The sequence below is a fragment of the Crocodylus siamensis genome, chromosome 1 (assembly GCF_052110815.1).
Source record: "Crocodylus siamensis isolate JL-2025a chromosome 1, ASM5211081v1, whole genome shotgun sequence".
Lineage (NCBI taxonomy): Eukaryota > Metazoa > Chordata > Crocodylia > Crocodylidae > Crocodylus > Crocodylus siamensis.
The window spans coordinates 145,744,908-145,765,515 of record NC_143395.1 but is presented as its reverse complement, the minus strand read 5'-3'; the positions used below and the strand labels follow the sequence as shown (position 1 = coordinate 145,765,515).

The 20,608-nt window shown below is 41.0% G+C and overlaps 1 protein-coding gene across 3 annotated transcripts in view; it reads left to right on the top strand.

The window, feature by feature from the left end:
- RGS7 (regulator of G protein signaling 7) overlaps positions 1-20,608 on the top strand; it is a 500,495-nt gene that overhangs the window by 361,330 nt on the left and 118,557 nt on the right. For all 3 annotated transcript variants that reach the window (XM_090031504.1, XM_090031503.1, XM_090031505.1), the window contains exon 6: positions 19,297-19,348. In XM_090031504.1, coding sequence (XP_089887630.1) covers positions 19,297-19,348 — 52 coding nt within the window. The remainder of the gene's footprint in view (positions 1-19,296; positions 19,349-20,608) is intronic.

Sequence of the window (20,608 nt, the reverse complement as noted above, 5' to 3'; positions counted from 1 at the left end):
TGTGGTTGTAGATGGATCTGATTTCAGTTATAAAATAACCTACTAGATAGGTTAGATACAAAGATATATTACCCAACAGTACCAATTAACAACCACAGTGTACCACTCTGGTCTTCCAAATATTTGAGACTAAAATTTGACATTATAAAAAGAGAAAAAACATTTCATGAGAAGGAAGTCAGATACTACAGTGATAAGAATCATGCGGTAACCAATATAGAATATAGTAGGATAGAGAAGAGCATTCAAATCCAAAGGGGAAAAAAACAACACATTAGAAACCAATTATAACTACACATCATATTTTGACTTTCTAAGCTGATAGTATGTGCCTTTATTGCTGCCCTACACATCTATTTTTGGATAAAAAATATATATGTTAATATTTTGTCTAACAAAGATGGATTTAACATTTTCTGCAACAATAGCATTCGAGCAGGAAAAGTAGGAGGTTGTTTTGAGAAGAGGTATTATTGCACAAATATAACTGCTAATATAATATTGCTACTTCTGAACTATTCATATCCTGTATCTGTGAAATAAAAGACTAATACGAGACTATCATAACATGATAATGCAACTCTAGGGCAAGATGAATTGGCGATAGTTGAACTATGAGTCTTACTTTCCGTCACCATCAAGAGATATTATTGTTGACAGCCTATGTGTAGTCTTTTATAGATATTTTGGCATCAAATACTGTACAACCTTTGCCATAAGAAATGGGGGGGAGTGGGGGAACGCAACATGGATTCTAGGTAAAAATTTTCAGGACTTTGCTTCTTTGCACATACAATAGCAAATATTCAGTAAGGGTTAATTTATTGCAGCTGTGGATTTGTCCCACATTTCTCATTTGCTAATTAAATAACTTAATTTCCATTAGTGTCTCTACTGTGGCTAGTGAGCTCTTTAACACACCATGGCTGGTGCCACCTTGTTTCTCTTTAGTGAAATGTTCATTACATTGTAGTAGTATAACGATTTCATTTTTTTTAAATTACACACCTACCAAAATAATTACACCCATCTAAAAACAGTGTGTTACTTAAGCTGTTAACTTAGGCATTGGGACTGGCCCATTCAATTAGGAGGAAAGTAAAATTATTTTACTTTGACCCTAATTTTGTGTGCATACATATGAAATAGAATCCGTTCCCAGGTGCCTCAGAAATAGAACCATGGCTGGACAAAATTCAGCAACTCCTACAGTATTGTAAAATAAGCAGAGAGGGAAACATTTTCAACTGCCAGCACTGAAGAGTGCAAGTACATCCCTACAGAGCATCTCCCAATGCAGTGCAATGACCTACCCTGCAGAAAATAGGTTAGATGCTGGAGTGTACGCTGTGCTTCCTCCTATCCATTACACGGGGTTCTGATCCCTGTTTTCCTCCTGAGAGCATAATTCTGTCTTGATTGTTTTAAACAATTTGATTTTTTACATAAATGGCCACAATTAGTGAAGCTTGCATTTCATTTCTACAATTGCCTTTTTCCAGACAAAATTATGCTTTTCAATTGCCACTTTTGTCACCAGGAGGGCTGTAAAATTATAAGTGCACCTGTTTTTTTCAAAAGTACATAGCTATATAAATAAGCCTTTTCGTTCTTTATCATTCTTCAAGGCATAATCACTGATTGGTTATATAGTTGTTCACCTAATAACGTGATTGTTCAGAGGTGACATATCAAAAGTATACCATTTAATTAATAACTCAGTAGGGTTACATTTGACCAATTCCAGACTTGCAGAGATTTAAGGGATAATGAATCTTCTTGGCATTCCCCAAGCAAGAGCATCCATAGTAGGGCTCTCTTCACTGCAGGAATGTGCCTGCACTTCTTTTCCCCTCAGTGGGTGGGAGAGCAAACTGACCAGGTATAGGGAAAAAGACACAGTATGCAGAGGGTTGAGCATGGAAGGGCCCATCCTGGGTCTCTTTACTTCAGTGGCTTTTGTGACACTTCCCCCTCCCCCCCTCCTCCCACCCCCATTGCCATTCCTTTGTAACATTGCATGGTGTTAAAATATAGCCAAGAAATAACAAGAGATCTGACAAATTTTATCTCTAAAAATGCGTCCAACTTCTCTTGCACCTATTTAGTTGGTCCATTCAAATATGTTACCATAAAACATTGCTTCTCACATTTTCCTGGACCATCATGGCTATAACACTCCAACATTCATAGGAAATAGTATGGCCATCAGTACTAATGTATATGAACTATCATGAGCCTGTAGGAGCTTCAAGTGAAGAACCCTTCTCTGAAGGAAACACCTTTTTAGCCTATTTAGACATCTTAACATATGTGTTTTTCTAAAATAGTGTTTTCAGTGGTACATTTTAAAAAGGATCACAATGTTGACTGTCTAGAAGACTTTATTTGGGTTAAAAACAAATAAATGGATGTCATTACACAGTAAAAATGATGATAAAATGTGCTGCATCTTGCTCTAAGGGACTGGGGTATAGGCAGTCTGTTTTAATGATTAAACCACTGAGGGAAATCAGGGGCCTGGGGCTGGGTCAGAATGCAGGAGCCATATTACCAAAATCAGAGGGAAATCCAGAAATAGAGCCCACAGCAGGGTCAGGATCCAGGGATCTTATGCCAAGGGTAATCTACAGGGCAAAGCTTGAAAACAGAGCCAAACTGGTGTCAGAAGCTAAGAAAAAGAATCTGCAAAAAAATCCAGAGTCAACATCCAAAGTCAAAATCCAGAAATAAGTGAAAAACCAGGGCTGGAAACCAGGAAGTCTACCACAGGAAAACCATTGACTGGCTTGCAAACCCAAGGCCCCAGCTGCACTCTGAGCAGCAAACCAGGGTGCCCATTGCCTCTGTTACCTGAAACAAGTTGTCTTTCCTGCCTAGTGTAGGGGGACTGGACCTGATGATTTTGTGAGGTCCCTTCCAGCCCCTTACAATCTATTAATCAATCTATGAACTGGGGCTGAGTTCACTAGCTGAGGCTTGTTGCAGGTGTGGTTTTTTATGTACTTGGTCAAGGTTGACCTGCCTGCTCAGAGTCCCTGACAATACTTGGCTTAGACTGGTCTGCCTGATCAGAGTCCCCGAGAGTATTTCCACCTCTGTAGGGCCATCTTCCATTGAGCCAAGGTCCAGGCTTTTCTGGGTGCTCAAGATGGAAAGCCCTTACCAGTTCTGAAGCATGGATGTGGTTAGCCAGTTTCTAGGACTGCTCTTCAAGACTGAACTCCTCAGTGAGTTCTTTGCCTCAGTGTTCCTAAATAAAAGGCAAGACAAGTCTCACAATAGGATCATAGAGAGACAACAGCAAGGTGCCAGACCACCAAGCATTGACCCTGAGATAGTGCACAGTCACTTGGAACAACTGGATGCACTCGTGAGCACTTGTGGCACACAGGCTAGGTCCTGGAGGACTGGAAAAGGGCCAGTGTGGTCCCAATTTTCAAGAATGGGAAGAAGGAGGATCCAAGCAACTACAGGCCAGTTAGTCTCACCTCCATGCTTGGTAAAGTCTTTGAAAAGATTATTAAGGCTCATATATGTGAAAGCCCAGCAGGATAAATTATGCCGAGGGGAAACCAGCACAGGTTCGTAGCAGATAGATCATGGCTGACTAATCTAGTCTCTTTTTATGACCAGGTTACAAAACACCTGGATGCAGGAGTAGGGGTAGATATCATTTACTTAGACTTCAGGAAGGCCTTCGATACGGTATCCCATCCCATACTGGTGAACAAATTAAGAGGCTGTGACTTGGATGATTACACTGACCAACCCTCAAATTGGCTGGAGAGTCGTACTCATAGAGTGGTGGTGGACAGGTCAGTATCAACCTGGAAGGACATGGGCAGTGGGGTCCTGCGGGGCTTTGTTCTTGGACCGATACTCTTCAATATCTTCATCAGTGACTTGGATGAGGGAGTGAAGTGTATTCTGTCCAAGTTTGCGGATGATACAAAACTGTGGGGAGAAGTGGACATATCGGAGGGCAGGGAACAACTACAGGCAGACCTGGAAAGGTTGGACAAATGGGCAGAAAACAATAGAATGTGATTTAACAAGGAGAAATGCAAAGTGCTGCACCTAGGGAGGAAAAATGTCCAGCACACCTACTGCCTAGGGAATGACCTGCCCAGCAGCACAGAAGCAGAAAGGGATCTTGGAGTCCTAGTGGACTTCAAGATGAACATGAGTCATCAGTCTGATGAAGTCATCAGCAAAGCTAACTGTACTTTATCATGCATCTGCAGATGCATGACAAACAGAACCAAGGAGGTGATACTTCTCCTCTATCGGGCACTGGTCAGACTGCAGTTGGAATACTATGTCCACTTTTGGCCACCACACTTTAAGAGGGATGTGGATAACCTGGAGAGGGTCTACAGAAGGGCCACTCGTATGAGTAAGGACTTGCAGGTCAAGCCCTTTGAGGAGAGATTAGGGTACCTGGACCTCTTCAGCCTCTGCAAGAGAAGTTTGAGTGGTGCCTTTGTGATTGCCTATAAATTCATTATGGGGGTGCAGAAGGGAATTGGTGAGGCTCTACTCACCAAGGCGCCCCTAGGGGTTACAAGAAATAATGGCCATAAGTTAGCAGATAGCAGATTTAGACTGGACATTAGGAAGAACTTCTTCACAATTAGAGTGGCCAAAATCTGGAATGGGCTCTCAAGGGAGGTGGTGCTCTCCCCTACCCTGGGGGTCTTCAAGAGGAGGTTAGATAGGCATCTGGCTGGGGTTATCTGACCCCAGCACTCTTTCCTGCCTATGCAGGGGGTTGGACTTGATGATCTATTGAGAACCCTTCTGACCCTAACATCTGTGAATCTATGACTGTATCCCTCCCAGCTCACTAAATAGTGGAGCTTCCCCTAGATTTGCTTTGAATCTAAAATCTGTCTGACAGTGTATTTTTTGTGTCCTTCAACTATTACAGGTGGGGAAGTGTGGTTTCACAATCAGGAAAAAGGTCTTCAATATAGGGTTTGAGGAGGGAGCTGTGAAAAAGCAGGTACACCTTCAGTGTTATTGGTAGATGGAGTTTAAATGTGATGGGGTTGATTTGTTCCATGGCCTCAAAAGGACCAAGATATTGGTGGTCTAACTTGGCTGATGGCCTTGTGGTCTGGATATTTTTAGAAGACAGTCAAAACTTATCACCCACTGAAATAATGGGACAAGGCTGGTGCTGCTGGTCAGGCTGGTCATTATATACAGCCCTGGTGGCATCTAGATGATACTTCAATTACTGCTGTATCAGCTGGAGGTGTGCAATGAGGTCTTCCACAGCTGGAACTCATGGGAAAGCAGAGAGTCCTAGATGAAACTGGGAGCAGAACTCATAATTAGCAAAAAATGGAGTCTGGTGTGTGGATGCATGGGAAATGTTATTATAAGCTATCTTCACCAAAGGGAGCAGAATTACTAAGTTGTCTTGGTGGTAGTTTAAGAAACATCTGATATAGTGTTCAAGGGTTTGGTTTACCTGCTCTGTCTATTGGTTTGGGAGTGTTATCCTGAAGAATGAAAGGGTTCCATACCCAAAGCCTTGCAGAATTCATTTCAGAAATATGAGACAAATGGGGCTGAAATTACCTGGGTAGGACATACATGGAACCAAAATGTGTTCCAGGAAAGGTTTCACGGTCTTGCTGGCAAGGAGTGGCATGGGCCACAAAGTTGGCCATCTTAGTCAATAGGTTGACCACTACCATCATTGTAGAACAACCTGCTGAGTGTGGAGGGTCCACAATAAAATACACATAAACCTAGGCAGTGCAGGAGTGGGTATGGTCGCAGAAGACTAACTAGTTTGGTTTGGGGCTTCTCTGTTTGGGCATGCATGGCACAAAAGTGAACGTATCATTAAATGTAAAAGTTCATCCAAGGCCAGAAGAACTGTTAAAAGACTCATGCTTATGTTCTGGAGCAACCAAAATGGCCAGCAGGTGTAGTGTCATGGCACAGCTTAAGTATTTGAGGTCTTAGTGGGTCTTTGGGAATATAAAGGTGCTGCTGGAGAAACAGGAACTCACCGCACCACTGGAAACCAGGTCTGGGTAAGTTTGTTGCCTGGCACAGCCCCCTGGCAAACAGGTGCTCTACAAGGTCTGCTTGAATCAGTAAGGAGAGGTTCTGCAGAGTGGTGCCTGATATAAAATTCTTGGGCTAAAGGTTGGTTGGAAAGGGAGGTGGGCTGGGTACTGAGAGTTCATCTTTTTCAGGACAAGGCATCTGCTTTCTGATTTTTAGTTACTGAGCTGTAAATGACCACAACATCAAAGCAGGAGAAAAACATTGAGAAAAACATTGACCAAAAGACTTGGTGAAAGTTCAGCTTCCAACTGGCATGGAAGTATTCCAGATTCGTGTAGTCCATTATTACCCAGACAGGGTGGCATATCCCTGCCAGAAGGCACTTCTGGGTGCATCGCTGGCATTCTCAGGTCAGCACAATCAGCTGTGGGGGGACCATGGGGATTGTTTCTCCTGGTGCCTCCACTTCCCAGCTGGCACTCTCAAGGAGGCACTAGCACTCTTGCCTGCCCCCCCCCGACCATCTCCTAAGTAGAAAATACAGGCTGTCAGGGGTGCACTAGCACTTCCAGCAGGTGCACGTGCACCCCTATACACCCCCTACACAACACACTATAAAAACTGCTGGACCCCCTTCACATCTTGTTGGTCAGCCCACTCTATGACTGAAGATACTTTACAGGGGGTCCATGGTCAGGCCTTCATAGTAAATTATGTACCCTAAAAGTTCAATTGATATTTTATCAAACTCGCACTTCTGTAACTTAGCATACACTTGTTTTTTCCTGGACCCTCTGTAAAATCTGGCAAACGTTGTGTGTCATGGATTGGGTTATCACAGAGGATCAGAATGTCATCCAGGTATATTATAATGAACTGGTTCAGTATATCCCTAAAAGTGTAATTGACAAAATGATGGAATGCGGCAGGGGCATTGCAGAGTCTGAAAGACATGCCCAAATATTCAAAATGCCTGTACGAGGTCCGGAAAGCCATTTTCCATTCATTCTATTTCTGTATTTGGACCAGATTATCGGCCCCACACAAGTCTAACTTGGAAAAAAACTTGTCCCCTCCAGTGTCCCTGACACTTGCATGACATATTTCCTCAATTGATCATAAGGGAGTAAGGCTAGAAAGACCTCCACAAGGTCATCTAGTCCAGACCTCTGCTCAAGGCAAAATCATCCCTGACTAAACCATCCAGGCCAAATGTCTGTCCAACCTGCTTTTGAAAATTTCTAAGGATGAAGAATCCTAAAGCAAAACCAGGGATGTCATTCTCCTGCTTTACTTGGCCTCGGTGAGGCCACAGCTGGAGTACTGCATCCAGTTTTGGGGCCCCCACTTCAGGAGGGATGTGGAAAAGCTTGAGAGAGTTCAGAGGAGAGCCACTCATATGATCCAAGGCCTGGAGGGCAGGCCATATGAGGAGAGTCTGAGAGGTGTGGGGCTCTTCAGTCTGGAAAAGAGAAGGCTCAGGGGGGACTTCATAGCAATCTACAATTACATAAGAGAGGTACATCAGGACGTGGGAGAACAGCTGTTTACCACCTGGGAGAACATCAGGACCTGGGAGCTGTTCACCAGAGCTGCCCAAGGGATAACAAGGTCTAATGGCCATAAACTCTGAGAAGGCCAATTTAGACTAGACATAAGAAAAAAAAATTATGTTGCCTGTGTTCAGGGTCTGGAACAGACTCCCCCCAGAGGTGGTGCAAATACCTACTCTGGACTCTTTCAAAAAACATCTGCATATTTTTCTTGCTGGGATCACTTGAGCCCAACTGACTTCCTGCCTATGGCAGGGGGGCTGGATTCAATGATCTCATGAGGTCCCTTCCAGCCCCTAATGTCTAAGAAATCTATGAAATCCACAACTTCTCTAGGTGGCTTTTTCCAATGCCTGACCACTCTCACAGTCATAACGTTTATTCTAATTTCCAATATAAATTTCCTCTGCTGTAGCTTGAGTCCACTGCTCCTAGATCTACCACTTATCCCCATCTTCTCTGTAATTATCCTTCAGGTACTTGAAGACGATTATCAAATCTGCTCTGTCTTCTCTTCTCAAAACTATAAAAAGGCTCTTTCAGCCTTTCCTCCTAAGCCATACTTTCCAGTCCTCTAATGATTTTTGTTGCTCTCCACTGGACTCTCTCCTCTTTGTTCACATGCTTCTTGAAGTCTGGGGCCCACAACTGGACACAGTATGCCAGGTGAGGCCTAACCTGTTAGCACCACTGTCCACCATACAGTGCTAAGGGATCATTAAAGCACAATTAACCCTTAAATGGGCTTGAAATATGAAAAAAACCAGCTGAATTAACCAAAGTCTAGCGGTATTGATACTACAAATGTTATCTTAGCAGTTTCGGTATACAGAGAGAGAAAAACACTTAGTACAATAATCTCACCCAATTTCCAGATGGTAACTGTTCAACAGAAAATGTGGCCAGTCACTTCCTGAAAACAGAGGATGCATCAATGGAAAGTCTTTATGGCTAGCACAGTCAAAATCCAGACAGGTATTGAAGGTTGGATTTATGATAACATATGCTTAACTTTCTTGCTTCCCCCTTTTATGCTTTTCTTTAACTTCAGTCCTCTGATGATTCTTTACTTCCCAGTTGGGTTCCCTGAAGTCAGCATACTGGCCATAATTTATCCAGTCAGCTTATTCCTTTGTTCAATGGACTCATCACATGCACACCTCCTAATTCAGTTTTTTTATTCATGTCTTGATTTGGGCATTGTCTATTGGTTTCCTCTTATCACCTTTCATTAATGTATTCAATCATTTCATCCATCTAATTCAGCCAGTTAGTGCCAATTTCAGTTAATCTGAGCTGATAACAAGGCCATTACTATGTTAGGTTAGAAAAACTCCTCACAGTGATAAAAAAGGGAAGAAACAACATGCGAGCAAGCTATGAGAACAGCTCAAGGACAGCTGATATTGCAGACACCAGCAGAATGAAAAGTTCAAATAATAATGAGACTACACAAAAACTTAATCAATGTTAAAATAAAGCTAAATATAAAAGATAAGTTTATATAATACTATAATTCACCACTCAGGCAGGTGTAACCTTAAGCATAAATGTGACAAGCTACTCTAATACACCAGTACTGTATAAAGTAAAAAAAAAAGTTTTCTTTATTATCAAGAAACACTCCTGTTAGTACAACCCAGTATACTGTTGTTCTTTTTTGCAACAAGTGCACACTGTTAACTCATATTCTCATGGTCTATTATAAGGACCTCACCCCAGGTCCTTCTCTGTGGTACTGCAGCCTAACCACTCATTCCCCAGTCTATATTTGTACGTGCAATTATTCCACCCAAATGCAGAAATTTACCATTGTCCTGTTTAAATTTCATCTGGTTGAATGGAGACTGGAAATTTGCTAAGTGTGTACTCAATTCCATTGCATGGTTCATTAATGAAGACATCATATAATACCAGACTCAGGACATATTCTTGGGGAGCCCCACATGATACCTCCTCCCAAATGGACATTGAACCAAATAGACATTTCCTTAGCTTGTTAATGAGAATGCTGTGGGAGACAGTGTTAAAAAGATTGCTAAAGTCAAGGTATACCATATACCTTCCTCATCCACAGAGCAGGGTATACGATCCACGTATTTCTCCCCATCCAGAAAGCCTGTCACCTTATCATATAACGAAATTTAGTTGGTCAGGCATGACTTCCTCTTGGTGAATCCTTGTTGGGTATTCTTGATCACTTTGCTTTCCTCTAGGTGTTTAACAGTCAATTCTTTGAGGATTTGCTCCATGATCTTTCCAAGTACAGATTGGTCTGTAATTCCCTGGATCCTCCTCCTTTCCTTTCTTGAAGATGGACACTATATTTTTCTCTTTTTCAATCATCTGGGACCTCGCCAACTGCCATAATTTCTCAAAGAGGATAGCTAATGGATATAAAATTACATCAGCCAATTCTTTCAGTAACCTAGGGTGCATCCCATGTAGCCCTGCTGACTTGAAAACATCTCGCTTTGAAGTAATCCCTAACATGTTTTGCCATTACTCTAGGTTCCTGACTCCTTTCCTCTCTGCTGCCAACTGCACTTTTCATCTGGTTTGTGAAGACTGAAGTAAAGAAGGCTTTAAATACGTCAGCCTTCTCTGCATCATCCATAACTAGATTGCCTTCTGCATTACGTAAGGGACCTATGTTTTCTTTGATCTTCCTTCCTTGACATATTTGTAGAATCCCTTTTTATTGCCTTTTATGCCCCTTGACAGTTGCATCTCAAATTATGCCTTGGCTTCCCTAACTTTCTCCCTGCATGGCTGTGCAATACTCTTATACTCTTCTAAAGTATTATGACAATTTTCCACTTCTTGTAGGATTCATGTTTGAGCTTCAGTTCATTGAAGAGATTGCTATCTATCAATTCTTCTGTCACATTGGAATAGTTTGCTCCTGTGCCCTTGAAAGGGCCTCCTCAAAGTACAGCCAGCTGTCTTGGACTCCTCCTCTCCTCAGATTTCTCTCCCAGGGAGTCCTGCCCACCAATTCCCTGAGGCTGTAACAGTCTGTTGTTGTTTTTTTAATCCAGTATCTGTAGTTTGTTGCTCTCTTTCCCTTAAGATCTTGAATTATATGTGGTCACTTTCACCCTAGTTGACCTTTTATCTTCACATTCTCAATGAATTCCTCCCTGATTGTGAGCAACAAGTCAAGAAGAGTTTTCCCCCAGTTGGCCTCTCTGCTCTCTATGTAAAAAAGTTAGCCCAATATTCTCCAAGCATTTGCTGGACTGCATGTGCACTGCTGTTTCCCTATAAAGTCCACCATGAGAACCAGGTCCTATGATTTGGAAGTGTCCATAGTTGTTTACAGAAGGCCTTGTCCACCTTTTCCTCCTGGTTTGGTGTCATATAGCAGGCATCTATCATGACATGTCCCCACTGCTCTCCCCTCTGGTCTTTACCCTGAAGCTTTTAACAGGTACACTTTCCACTTTGTTCTGCACAGTAGGAGGGCACTAGGATGTACCTGCTCCTTAAAAGGAGCAAGCATCCTGATAGGCCATTTGCAGGTGGTGCAGGGGAGAGACTCACCTGACCAGAAGAGGGCTCAGATTGGAGTCTATATAAACCTAGAGCCTGAACCAGTTGGCAGTCTCTCCCTGGCAGCCATAAAGTGAGGAGCTCTTGACAGCTGAGAAGCAGCTGGGATCCTGAAATGTCTTGGACGTATCTAAACAATTCTGTAGGCCTGGGAAAAGAGTCAAGTTCCCTAGCAAGAGAGCAAACGGGTTTTTACAGGCAAGTAGCCTTTGTTTTATGTTAAACCACTAGAGGGCTTGAGGTGGCTGCCAGAGGGCCTGCGTGCAGGACCAGGGGTCCAAGAGCCCAAAAGAGAGCTTGTGTGTGGGACCAGGGGTCTGAGAGCACCAAGGAGGGCTGTGTGTGGGAACGAGGGTCCAAGGGCCCAAGGGGGCTGGGGCAAGCAGGCTAGTCTCTCCCTGGCAGCCATGGGGTGAAGAGATCTGGGTAGCAGGGCTCCTGGATGGACTAATATCTTACCTGTGGAACCCCAGTGAGGCTCAGGGAGCTCACAAGGCTAGCCCAGGGCCAGAAGGTATACCGACACTAAAGGGGAGGGAAGGTTTGCCCTCTTAAGGGGGCAATGGGCTGCTTTTCCTTTATGCTTATGTTATAGCCCAGAGACCTATTTTTTACATTGCAGTTACACTGCTGGTTTGGGTTGGGACATACGGAGGTCCCATTGGTCCCTAGGGGCCCTGCTAGAGGCAGGTTTAAGACTCAAGCAGCTGTTGAACCTGGATAGGTCTGAATGCAAGCCCACAGAGCCAGGCAGGGCCCAGGGGCCCAGTGCCCAATAGGGACAGAGCCTGGCAGGGGCTAGGGTCCTGGCAGCCAAGAGGGCCAAGTCTTAGCTAGTGCCTCAAAGCCAGGTCCAACACAGTGGACTAAAAACCAGAACATAACCCTGTCTCTAAGGGGTAATTTATCCTAAAGGATTATTTGAATCTTCTGAGTTTGCAAATCAGTCCTTTTGATATAATTAAAATGTTGTTCCCCTGAGGTCATTTTTACATAATGTATCTGCCTTCCATTTATATACTCTTAAAAAAAATTAAAGTGTTGGTCTTAATCTTCAATTAGTAATGAGATGTATTGCTGTTACCCTAATACCAAAATGCCTTCCAAGTAAAGATATAATGCTAATTTTTGGAACTTTAGGGAAGCATTATAACATGCTTCTCAAAAGAATATACACATCTTGCAAAAGCAAAGTTAATTTTCTATGTATTTTGGCATGAGTTAGTCTTGTACAGCCCAACCTTTTAAAGTTAGAAATGATGTGTTTTGACTACTGGTTAAAGAAGCACATGAAAACCTCACCTTATGTTTTTTCCCCAGCATGTTTCAAAGAGCCAAAAATTACAGAAGTTAATTTTGTCCTTGTAGTCCTATGATCTTTTCATCATGTGTCACTATAACTATCCCACCACACAGGCCCATGTGCTGTGTGTGATCAGAAACTTATAGCAGGCCACATCTTTAAGCAAAGGCTCGGGATGCTGTAGGTTTATGATAATGATACGCCTAACCATTCATCAGAACAATTTGAACTGTACATATTTTACTTTTGAAACATGACTTCTGGGGCAGAACATCTTACCATTAAAGTTCTTAAATTATATTTAAATCGCCAAATCATTTAAAAAAGGCTAACTAAAAACTTGAGGTTGACTGTAACACTGAGATTACTGGTTATGGTTTTTAGTATTGTTGTTTGAAAGATTATAGGAGCAGTAAGCCATAATGCAGTAATCTTGGTAGAATGTGAACCAGGTTTTTTGTTGTGGAAATTTAGACTTGCCTTGACTTCAGTGACACCAGGTCTAGGGACAGACATTACACATAAACCAGTTTAAGTGATCAGACGTACTGGTTTAAACCCATAACAAAACAGATAGTCAATGGACATAAACCAGTTTCAAAATGGCTGAAACCAGTTTAAGATAAAGCTGGCTGAATGTAATATCAGACTTCACTGATTTGGCTCAAACCAGTTTATGCATTGTCTGTCCCATACCTGGAAGTTCGTGTTGTTTCTGTTTTCAGTTCTGTCACTGACTTCTTTTACTTGGGCAAATGACTCAACTTCTCTCGTTTTCCTTGTCTGTAAAATGGAGATTCTAACATTTGCCTGGCACTGTTCAGTGCTTAGAGCCCCTCTGAAAAAAAAGAATTTACAGAAGATATTAGAGGATCCATTTACATTTTTGTGCATCTCCACTGTTTTTTTTGTGTTGATTGTACTTGACATCTTACACCTTCATTTACAGAGTTTATAACAGAATCCTGAGTAATTGTTGGGGAGGAATAAAAATAATAAATATATGGCAAAGCTTTTATAATTGACTTGAATATTTCTCACAATATACAGTAACTAGACTAAAGATGCCTATTTCAGTGAAGCAACTCCTGCAACAACTGACATTTCTTTTATAACTATTGAAGAGGAGATTTATAACTATTTAAGAGGTTACAGGAAACTTCATGTTTTTTCCCCTTAATACAGTTTAAATAATAAATTTTTAGTGTTTGTATAGAAAACTGATGGGTTGTGATTGATGTTTACTTAAATATGAAGTAGCAAGTACCTCTTGTGATAAAGCTAAGGTAGAACTGTTTTTGTCCTTCCAGTAAATTATTTGCTAAAGACTGTAGACATCAATGCAAATATATTTAATTGGAGGAATATATATTCATGCTAGAGACTTTTGTTTCAGCCTTCTCCATTAACAGATTTTTGCTGATACATTTGCATAAAAATGTCTGTGGTCACATTTAAAAATAATCAGATTAACATATACACTTGCTGTCCCCAAACCAGTATTCTCCCTGTTCTATCATAAGACCTTACAGGCCCAATCACTTTTATTCTGATCAGTTGCTTTGGTTTTATGATAATGTATAGTCATGAGACAAAACCTTGTTTCTTCAGTCACAGGACTGAAGAGCTGGTTGCTTGTTCCTAATTACAAATGCAATTAGATTAAATGCTTTAAAACTGAAGTGATGTAAATTGGCAGATTTGTTTCTGCCTGGCCTGGCAAATACTATTTGAATTTCCACAAACTATTCCACCACCCACCTTCCTTTCGGCTATAAGTGGGATGTCATGGCAAAATGACAGACATTCCCTGTTTGCTTGTTGTTCATGGCAAACTACTCTGCAGCACCTCCTGAGGCAACTTTAAATATTTTAGCAGTGGTAATTCCTTCAGGTTTTCAGAATTCCAGTGAAGCAATTGTGCCTGTAATTACATAGTCTGTGAAAAAAGTAATGGTACAAAATGCTTATATCTCAATCTCCCCATAAATGTCCAAGGAGGAGCTTTTTCTTTCTTGGTTTTTGTAGGTCATAAAACCAGGCCTGTGGGGTTTTATAATGTGGGTACTATATAATTATTAATTTGCCTTGTAAGGTACTCTCCTGAGAATTCTGCTACTCGTATTGGAATTCTGAGCAATAGCTATGTCCCGTTTCTATTCCCTGGGTGCATCTACATGTGAAATTATTTGGAAACAATACAGTCCAGCAAAGTTTGCACCAGAATTTATCACTTCTAGGTGCAACATTTACACGTGCACTTGGGACCGCAGCACGCTAAGACAGTGTGGCGCAGTACCAGCTGGCAAGGGCCCGGGGGGGGGAGAGGAGGCCAGCCTGCCAACCCAGGGCGGTACTGCTCAGCTCTGGAGGGTTTGGTTTGGGGGTGAGGGTGCTACGGTGCAGGGCTAGCTGTCAGGCAGCCCTGCACTGTAACTTCCTCATGCCCTAGCCAGCCCTGGGCATCATCTACATGTGCTGCAATGGAGTAAATAACTCTAACGTAGAATAGTACTTGTGTTGAGGAGTACTATCCCACAGTGGAGTTAATTAGTTGACTCCAGCCTAATAGCATTGCTTGTGTAGACAGTGATGCTGTACTGTAGAGCTAATTAGGCAACTCCGTAGTAAGCGCCTCATGTAGGTAACTCCCTGTGAACTTTATTTTTTACTTACTTATGCCTCACCCCAACCCCATAAGGTCAGGCATTTTCCATTTTTTACATCATCAGGTCAGCTCTGCTCTTATGTGCTTTATTTTTGAAACACGTAGACCTTGGCTTTCAGTGACTGGGGTTGAGAAGTGACCTATCCAACAGATTCTTAATGTGAGATGCCTATTAAAGTACATTGCATCTCCCCAGTCCTCATATACTGAGAAATCTTGGGAGGAGAAAGGGAAGGATGGGAAATAGGTACTTGCTTTGCAGGAAAATAGCAAGCCATGGCACAAGTTTGATATGAGACTCAGACAAGAAGGTTCCATGTGAGAAAGGGATAGCTGCAGCTGGGTTTTGGCTAAGAAATAAAATCCATAGTATACAGTTTGCAGTTCATGGAATTGCTGCCAATATACTGGGTAACATCAATATTAGTTTATCTTATTGCAGAGATGTAACTACCAGGGTCTAACTACCTTGGTGGCAGCAGGGGCTAAGGCAGGCTGTGGTAGCTTGACTAACTTTGGTAGAAGCCACTGTCCTCAATGGGCACCCAGGACTAGTGCCTCAGTTGCTCATCCCTCATTACACTACTATCTTCTTGCACCTTAGGGCTAAATTAAGACCTCTGCCCTTAAGTCATGCAGACTGCAGCACTGGGAAGGAGTATGCCTGGAGTGAGATATATATGTGCAGTCAGTATGCTAGTGCAGAGCTAAGTGCTGCTGCGTGACCTGAGGAAGCTGGGCTCTACTACCACTTTTCACATATTCTTCTGCTAATTCAGGTACAGACTTGTATATAGTTTGGGGGTAAAAGGATATGACTTCTGCCACATGGAAATTCAGTGATCAGGCTCTCTGGCCTTACCCTAGCTACTCATGACATCATTTATATTTAGCGTTTAAAGATTGGAAAGTGGCCAAATGAACCTCATTTTACACAATAAAATGGAAAATAGGTTAAGCGGTCTTATTACTGTGAATGTCAACTACTTGGTGATGGTGGAAAGATGGAAGACAACTTTATGACATTTTCTCATGAAAAACTTCAATCATTTTAATTATGCAGCTTTTGCTGTGGAATGATTTTGCATTTATTCTTAATACTTAAGAAAGATTTTGTTTTTGAAAATGTTCATTTTCAATGTTTTGCCTTCTTTACTTTTTATATTTTTGGTGTGGGCTTTTTTTCTTACAAACCAAGTTCCCAGTAGCAAAGGTGACAGTATGTAATAAAGGCAATTACTGGGGCAAAGGCTGACCAGTCAGAGGTTCTCTGCCCCCTCCAAAGGGGTAAGTAGTGGCATGGTCCCCAGTCTGTGCCATAAAGCTCTGAGGACCCAAAAGTTACTTAACTGTTCCCTGTCAAGTGTATACAGTCACAAACCCCAAAGCTACTCAGCTAATCTCTTTTTTCAAACTTGTCTCCACACCAGCCAGATACCCTGCTTGTGAACACTTCCCTGTCTATTGTTATGCTTATCTCAGTCTCCTCCCTTTGATGCCTCTGGAGCATCTGAACCATCAACAGGGCTACTCAAGTTCTTGTAGTGGATGTTTTTGGTTGTAGCTGTGTTGGTCTACGGACATAGGCAGGCAAGGTCCTTTGAGTAGATGGGATATCTTTTATTAGATCAGCTGAGTTTATTTTTTTTCTTTTTATGTTGTGAAGTTTCCATTTCAAATGGCCATTTCCATTTTATGTTGCTGGGTTTTTGGCTGTAACCGTGTTGGCTACACTTGGTGTAATAAAAGATATCACATCTACTCAAAGAAACTTGCCTGCCTGTAGTGGATCTGTCTTCTTTCTCACAGGCCAGCAAATCTGGCTTCGCTATCTATTTAACCCATTCTTTCCCCCCTGTATAAGCAAGCCAATAGAAACTGAAGCACACAACATTATTATAGTATGAATCCCAGGAACACAGCAATATTCCAATAAACTCCATAGTCTGTGTCACATCCTCATCAACCTCCTCCTGATTGAAGAGAGGAGGTGGGGGTCTGCAGCAGACTTGGATAGCTCTTCCTTCTGCTACGCCACTGCAACTCTTTCAAAATGATGAGTTTCCTCCATTTTGGATATCTGCATATGCATCCTTTAAGTCAACTCTGATATTCCCATATGTTTCTCAGCTGAGCCCCCTATTACCAAAGTTCACTTACCTACTTCCTGAAGGATTCCACCAGGAGCAACTCTTACACAATGTGGTATCACATTTCACAGAGTGGGCATTTTATACCCACAGTGGATTCCTCCCTCCACAGTACCTGTAACAGCTAGGGGATGAGGTATCTGTGTGAAGGGGGCAACGTTCTACTTCTCTTTATCTCCTCATGATATGAACAGATGAAAGGACACCTCCTTGTACTCTACCTTGTCTTTTTATGCTGATGTAAATAACTTCAGGCTCAGACCTAGACAAGATGTGTAGCTATCTAATGGTAGCTTCTTTCAGTGGGTATATTCCTATCCCTCATCAGATGAGCATGAAATAACCTTTTTACCTTTAGGAAATGGATACCCTTGATGGATGTAGACAGATGAAACCTAAACTCACACTGTATTCTTTAAGGATTAATTCTCAATGGGTTAGGCAAAGTTGCACTGTTTTAGTGGTTTGTATTATCTGTCCACTCCTTTTTTGTTTTTTTTTTTACTGTTGTGTTGTTTGTCTGTGCCCTTAATCTCTCCAGCTATGTGACAGTGGGAAGCAGGGTGAGAAAAAAGGGAAAGTTGGAAAAAAGAAAGTGATGAGCTAGAAGACTAAAGAGAGGCTTTTTAATATCCCAATGTTGTCAAATCAAATCAAATCAAATCATATTGTATCAAAAATCTCATGTCTAAGACCAAAAAAAAAAAAAGGTTTCCATTTGAAAAAAATGTACTAGCAATTTGCAGAGGTCAAGCCCATAACTTTGTGTCTTGGTACAGTAGTGATGTTGTAGCTTTAATGGAAGTGTCTCAGAGGCAAGGTTTTAATCTTGATATAATAATAGTGAAACCATGTTCATTTTAATCACACACAATAACATTGTCACAATTTTATTTCCATTTTGTTAGCCCAACTTCTAATTTTGACCACACTGCAAAGCAATGGCTTCTTGCCATTAACTATAATGGGAGAAAGATTAATCATCTTTGGTATATATGTTGTAAGAGAAGTAATATATTTTAAAATTATTTTTGTGTATTTGTCATATTAAATTTCACTAAATAAGCAAATGATCTTAAAGTTCTCTGGGAAAGTCTTGTCATTCATAGTTGTATGGTCAGGTGGATTTCATTAGTATGGCGCTGTTATAATTTCCAGGAGATATTATTAATTTAGACTTTTTCGTTATAGAGCAGCAGGGAAATTTTTAATCAACAGGAGCTCAGCCTTTGAAGTTAAATCATGACTCTTTTACCCTCTTACTGCCCAGTAAATAGAAGAAAGCTGCAAGATTAACTTCCATGTTTTTCTTATTTCTAGAGGAGGGGAAAAGTGATTTTAAAAACAGCCCCATTGTCTAATTTTAGGTGGCAATGCTCTCTAGTTGTCAGGATAGGGAAATGTACTAGAGACAGAGGGTAAAAAATTGGATCCATGTAAATCAACCAAAATTTTGCCATGTACTAGTGGAGTAATTGGATTTGGGGTGACTGCAGCAGACACTCTGGGCACCAATAGGAGTGCAAGGGCAGTCAGAAGTCATTGCTGCCTGTGTGTGACCGATGTCCTGGGTGCTCATTGCATTGTTACACCTTTGCCATTGGCTTTGGGGCCAAAAGTTATCTGGGAACCTGGAACCAACTTCCCAGGGAAGTGGTCCTCACCCCTACCTTGGGTAAATTCAAGAGAGGTTGAACAATCACCTGTCTGGGGTCTTGTGAACCCAGCATTCATTCCTGCCTGTGGTAGGAGGTCATGCTAGATGATCTGTTCAGATTTCTTCTGACCCTAGCTACTATGAAACTATGAAAACTTAATTCCTCGGAATACCATTCTGCCACAGTTTGACAAATAAGTGCACAAAGATAATTTCACTATTTTAATATCTATTTAAAAAAGTTCTGAAGATATGTCATAGCTGATCTATGAAAAAATGTAAATAAACTTTACAAAACAGTGTTGGTCCAACACTTGTGTAATAATTGCTTTATCTAACCTGTCTTCCGTATTCTTTTGTTTTGTTTTGCTGTATAGACACCCTATTTTTGGCCATCAAATTGTTGGGAGCCGGAAAACACAGACTATGGTCAGTATGGAATCTATATTCTTTTTCTCAAGATGCTTTTGTTTTATGGATAAACACCTAATAAGGTGTTTGTGATTTTACTATCCTACTATCCTATTATTAAACACTTTATTAGTGTATTGTCTAATCAGAGTACAAGAACTGATGTGTTGAGCTCAAGATTGGCATTGAAAACAAATCTGAACTCAATTCAGGTATAGGTAACAGCTGTGAGCATTGCAATATATATGGTGAAAAGGTCTTAATGAAATAGAAGGCATATTAAAGTGTGTGTACCATTATTCTTAGGTTTAAATATGCACAAGCAGCTGATTTAGGACTTTTAAAAACTGAAACACAGTCAAAGTAGGCCAGATTTTTCAAAGAAATGTTCATGTGTGTATCAAATGAATGTGTGAAAATCTGTTTTAATTTGTATGAAGATTTAGCTACTTGGGATGCAAATGGCCACATCCTGGCACAGATATCTTATTTGCATTCTGCCTTGTAGCATTTGTACACACACATTAGAGGTGTGAAGTTATTTATGTAAACTTGGATTTAAAAATCTGGGCATGATTGAAAGTAAAAGGACTCAAATTAAAGATTTTCAAAAGAGGGCACCCAAAGTTATGCTTCTGTATTAGATGTAATCCAAAGTAAGTGCCATAATTTTGGATGAAATTGAACAATCTGCATCTTCCATTTACTTTAATTGGAGGGTAATCAATACTTTTAAAAAACAGCCCAGTTTTTTTTAAGTGACTAAATAGGAACATGGTAATCTAAACTCAGGCACCCATTTCTAAATTTACCAGGCAATAAATCAGTATTTTCAATCTGGTATGTATTTATAGCATCAATTCTGTCTCACTATGGAGACATGTGGTTTAGTTGAGTTAGTATAGAGTTAAGAACAGCCTCAGTTTGTTTTGGAGTTGACATGTGCAACTTTGCTTAAATTCATAAGAACAATACTTTTAATTGAAAGTGCTTCAAATTAGGCATCTAAAATGTTGATATGTTGAGAATTTTTTTTCAGATGCGTCAAGGAACCACATCTCCTGTTTTAAAAACAATTTTAAAAAATTATTAACCTTTCTTTACTTCAATTAACCTGTCTGCAAAATAGGGAGAAAAAATGCTTTATCCATTCTGTGAACCACTGAGGTTTGCAGATGTAGAATTCAAGTGAAATCCATACCATCTATCATTAAGCAATTTTTTAGGAAGGTTTGAATAATTAATGAAGTGCACAAATGTTTGATTCACCACTTATTT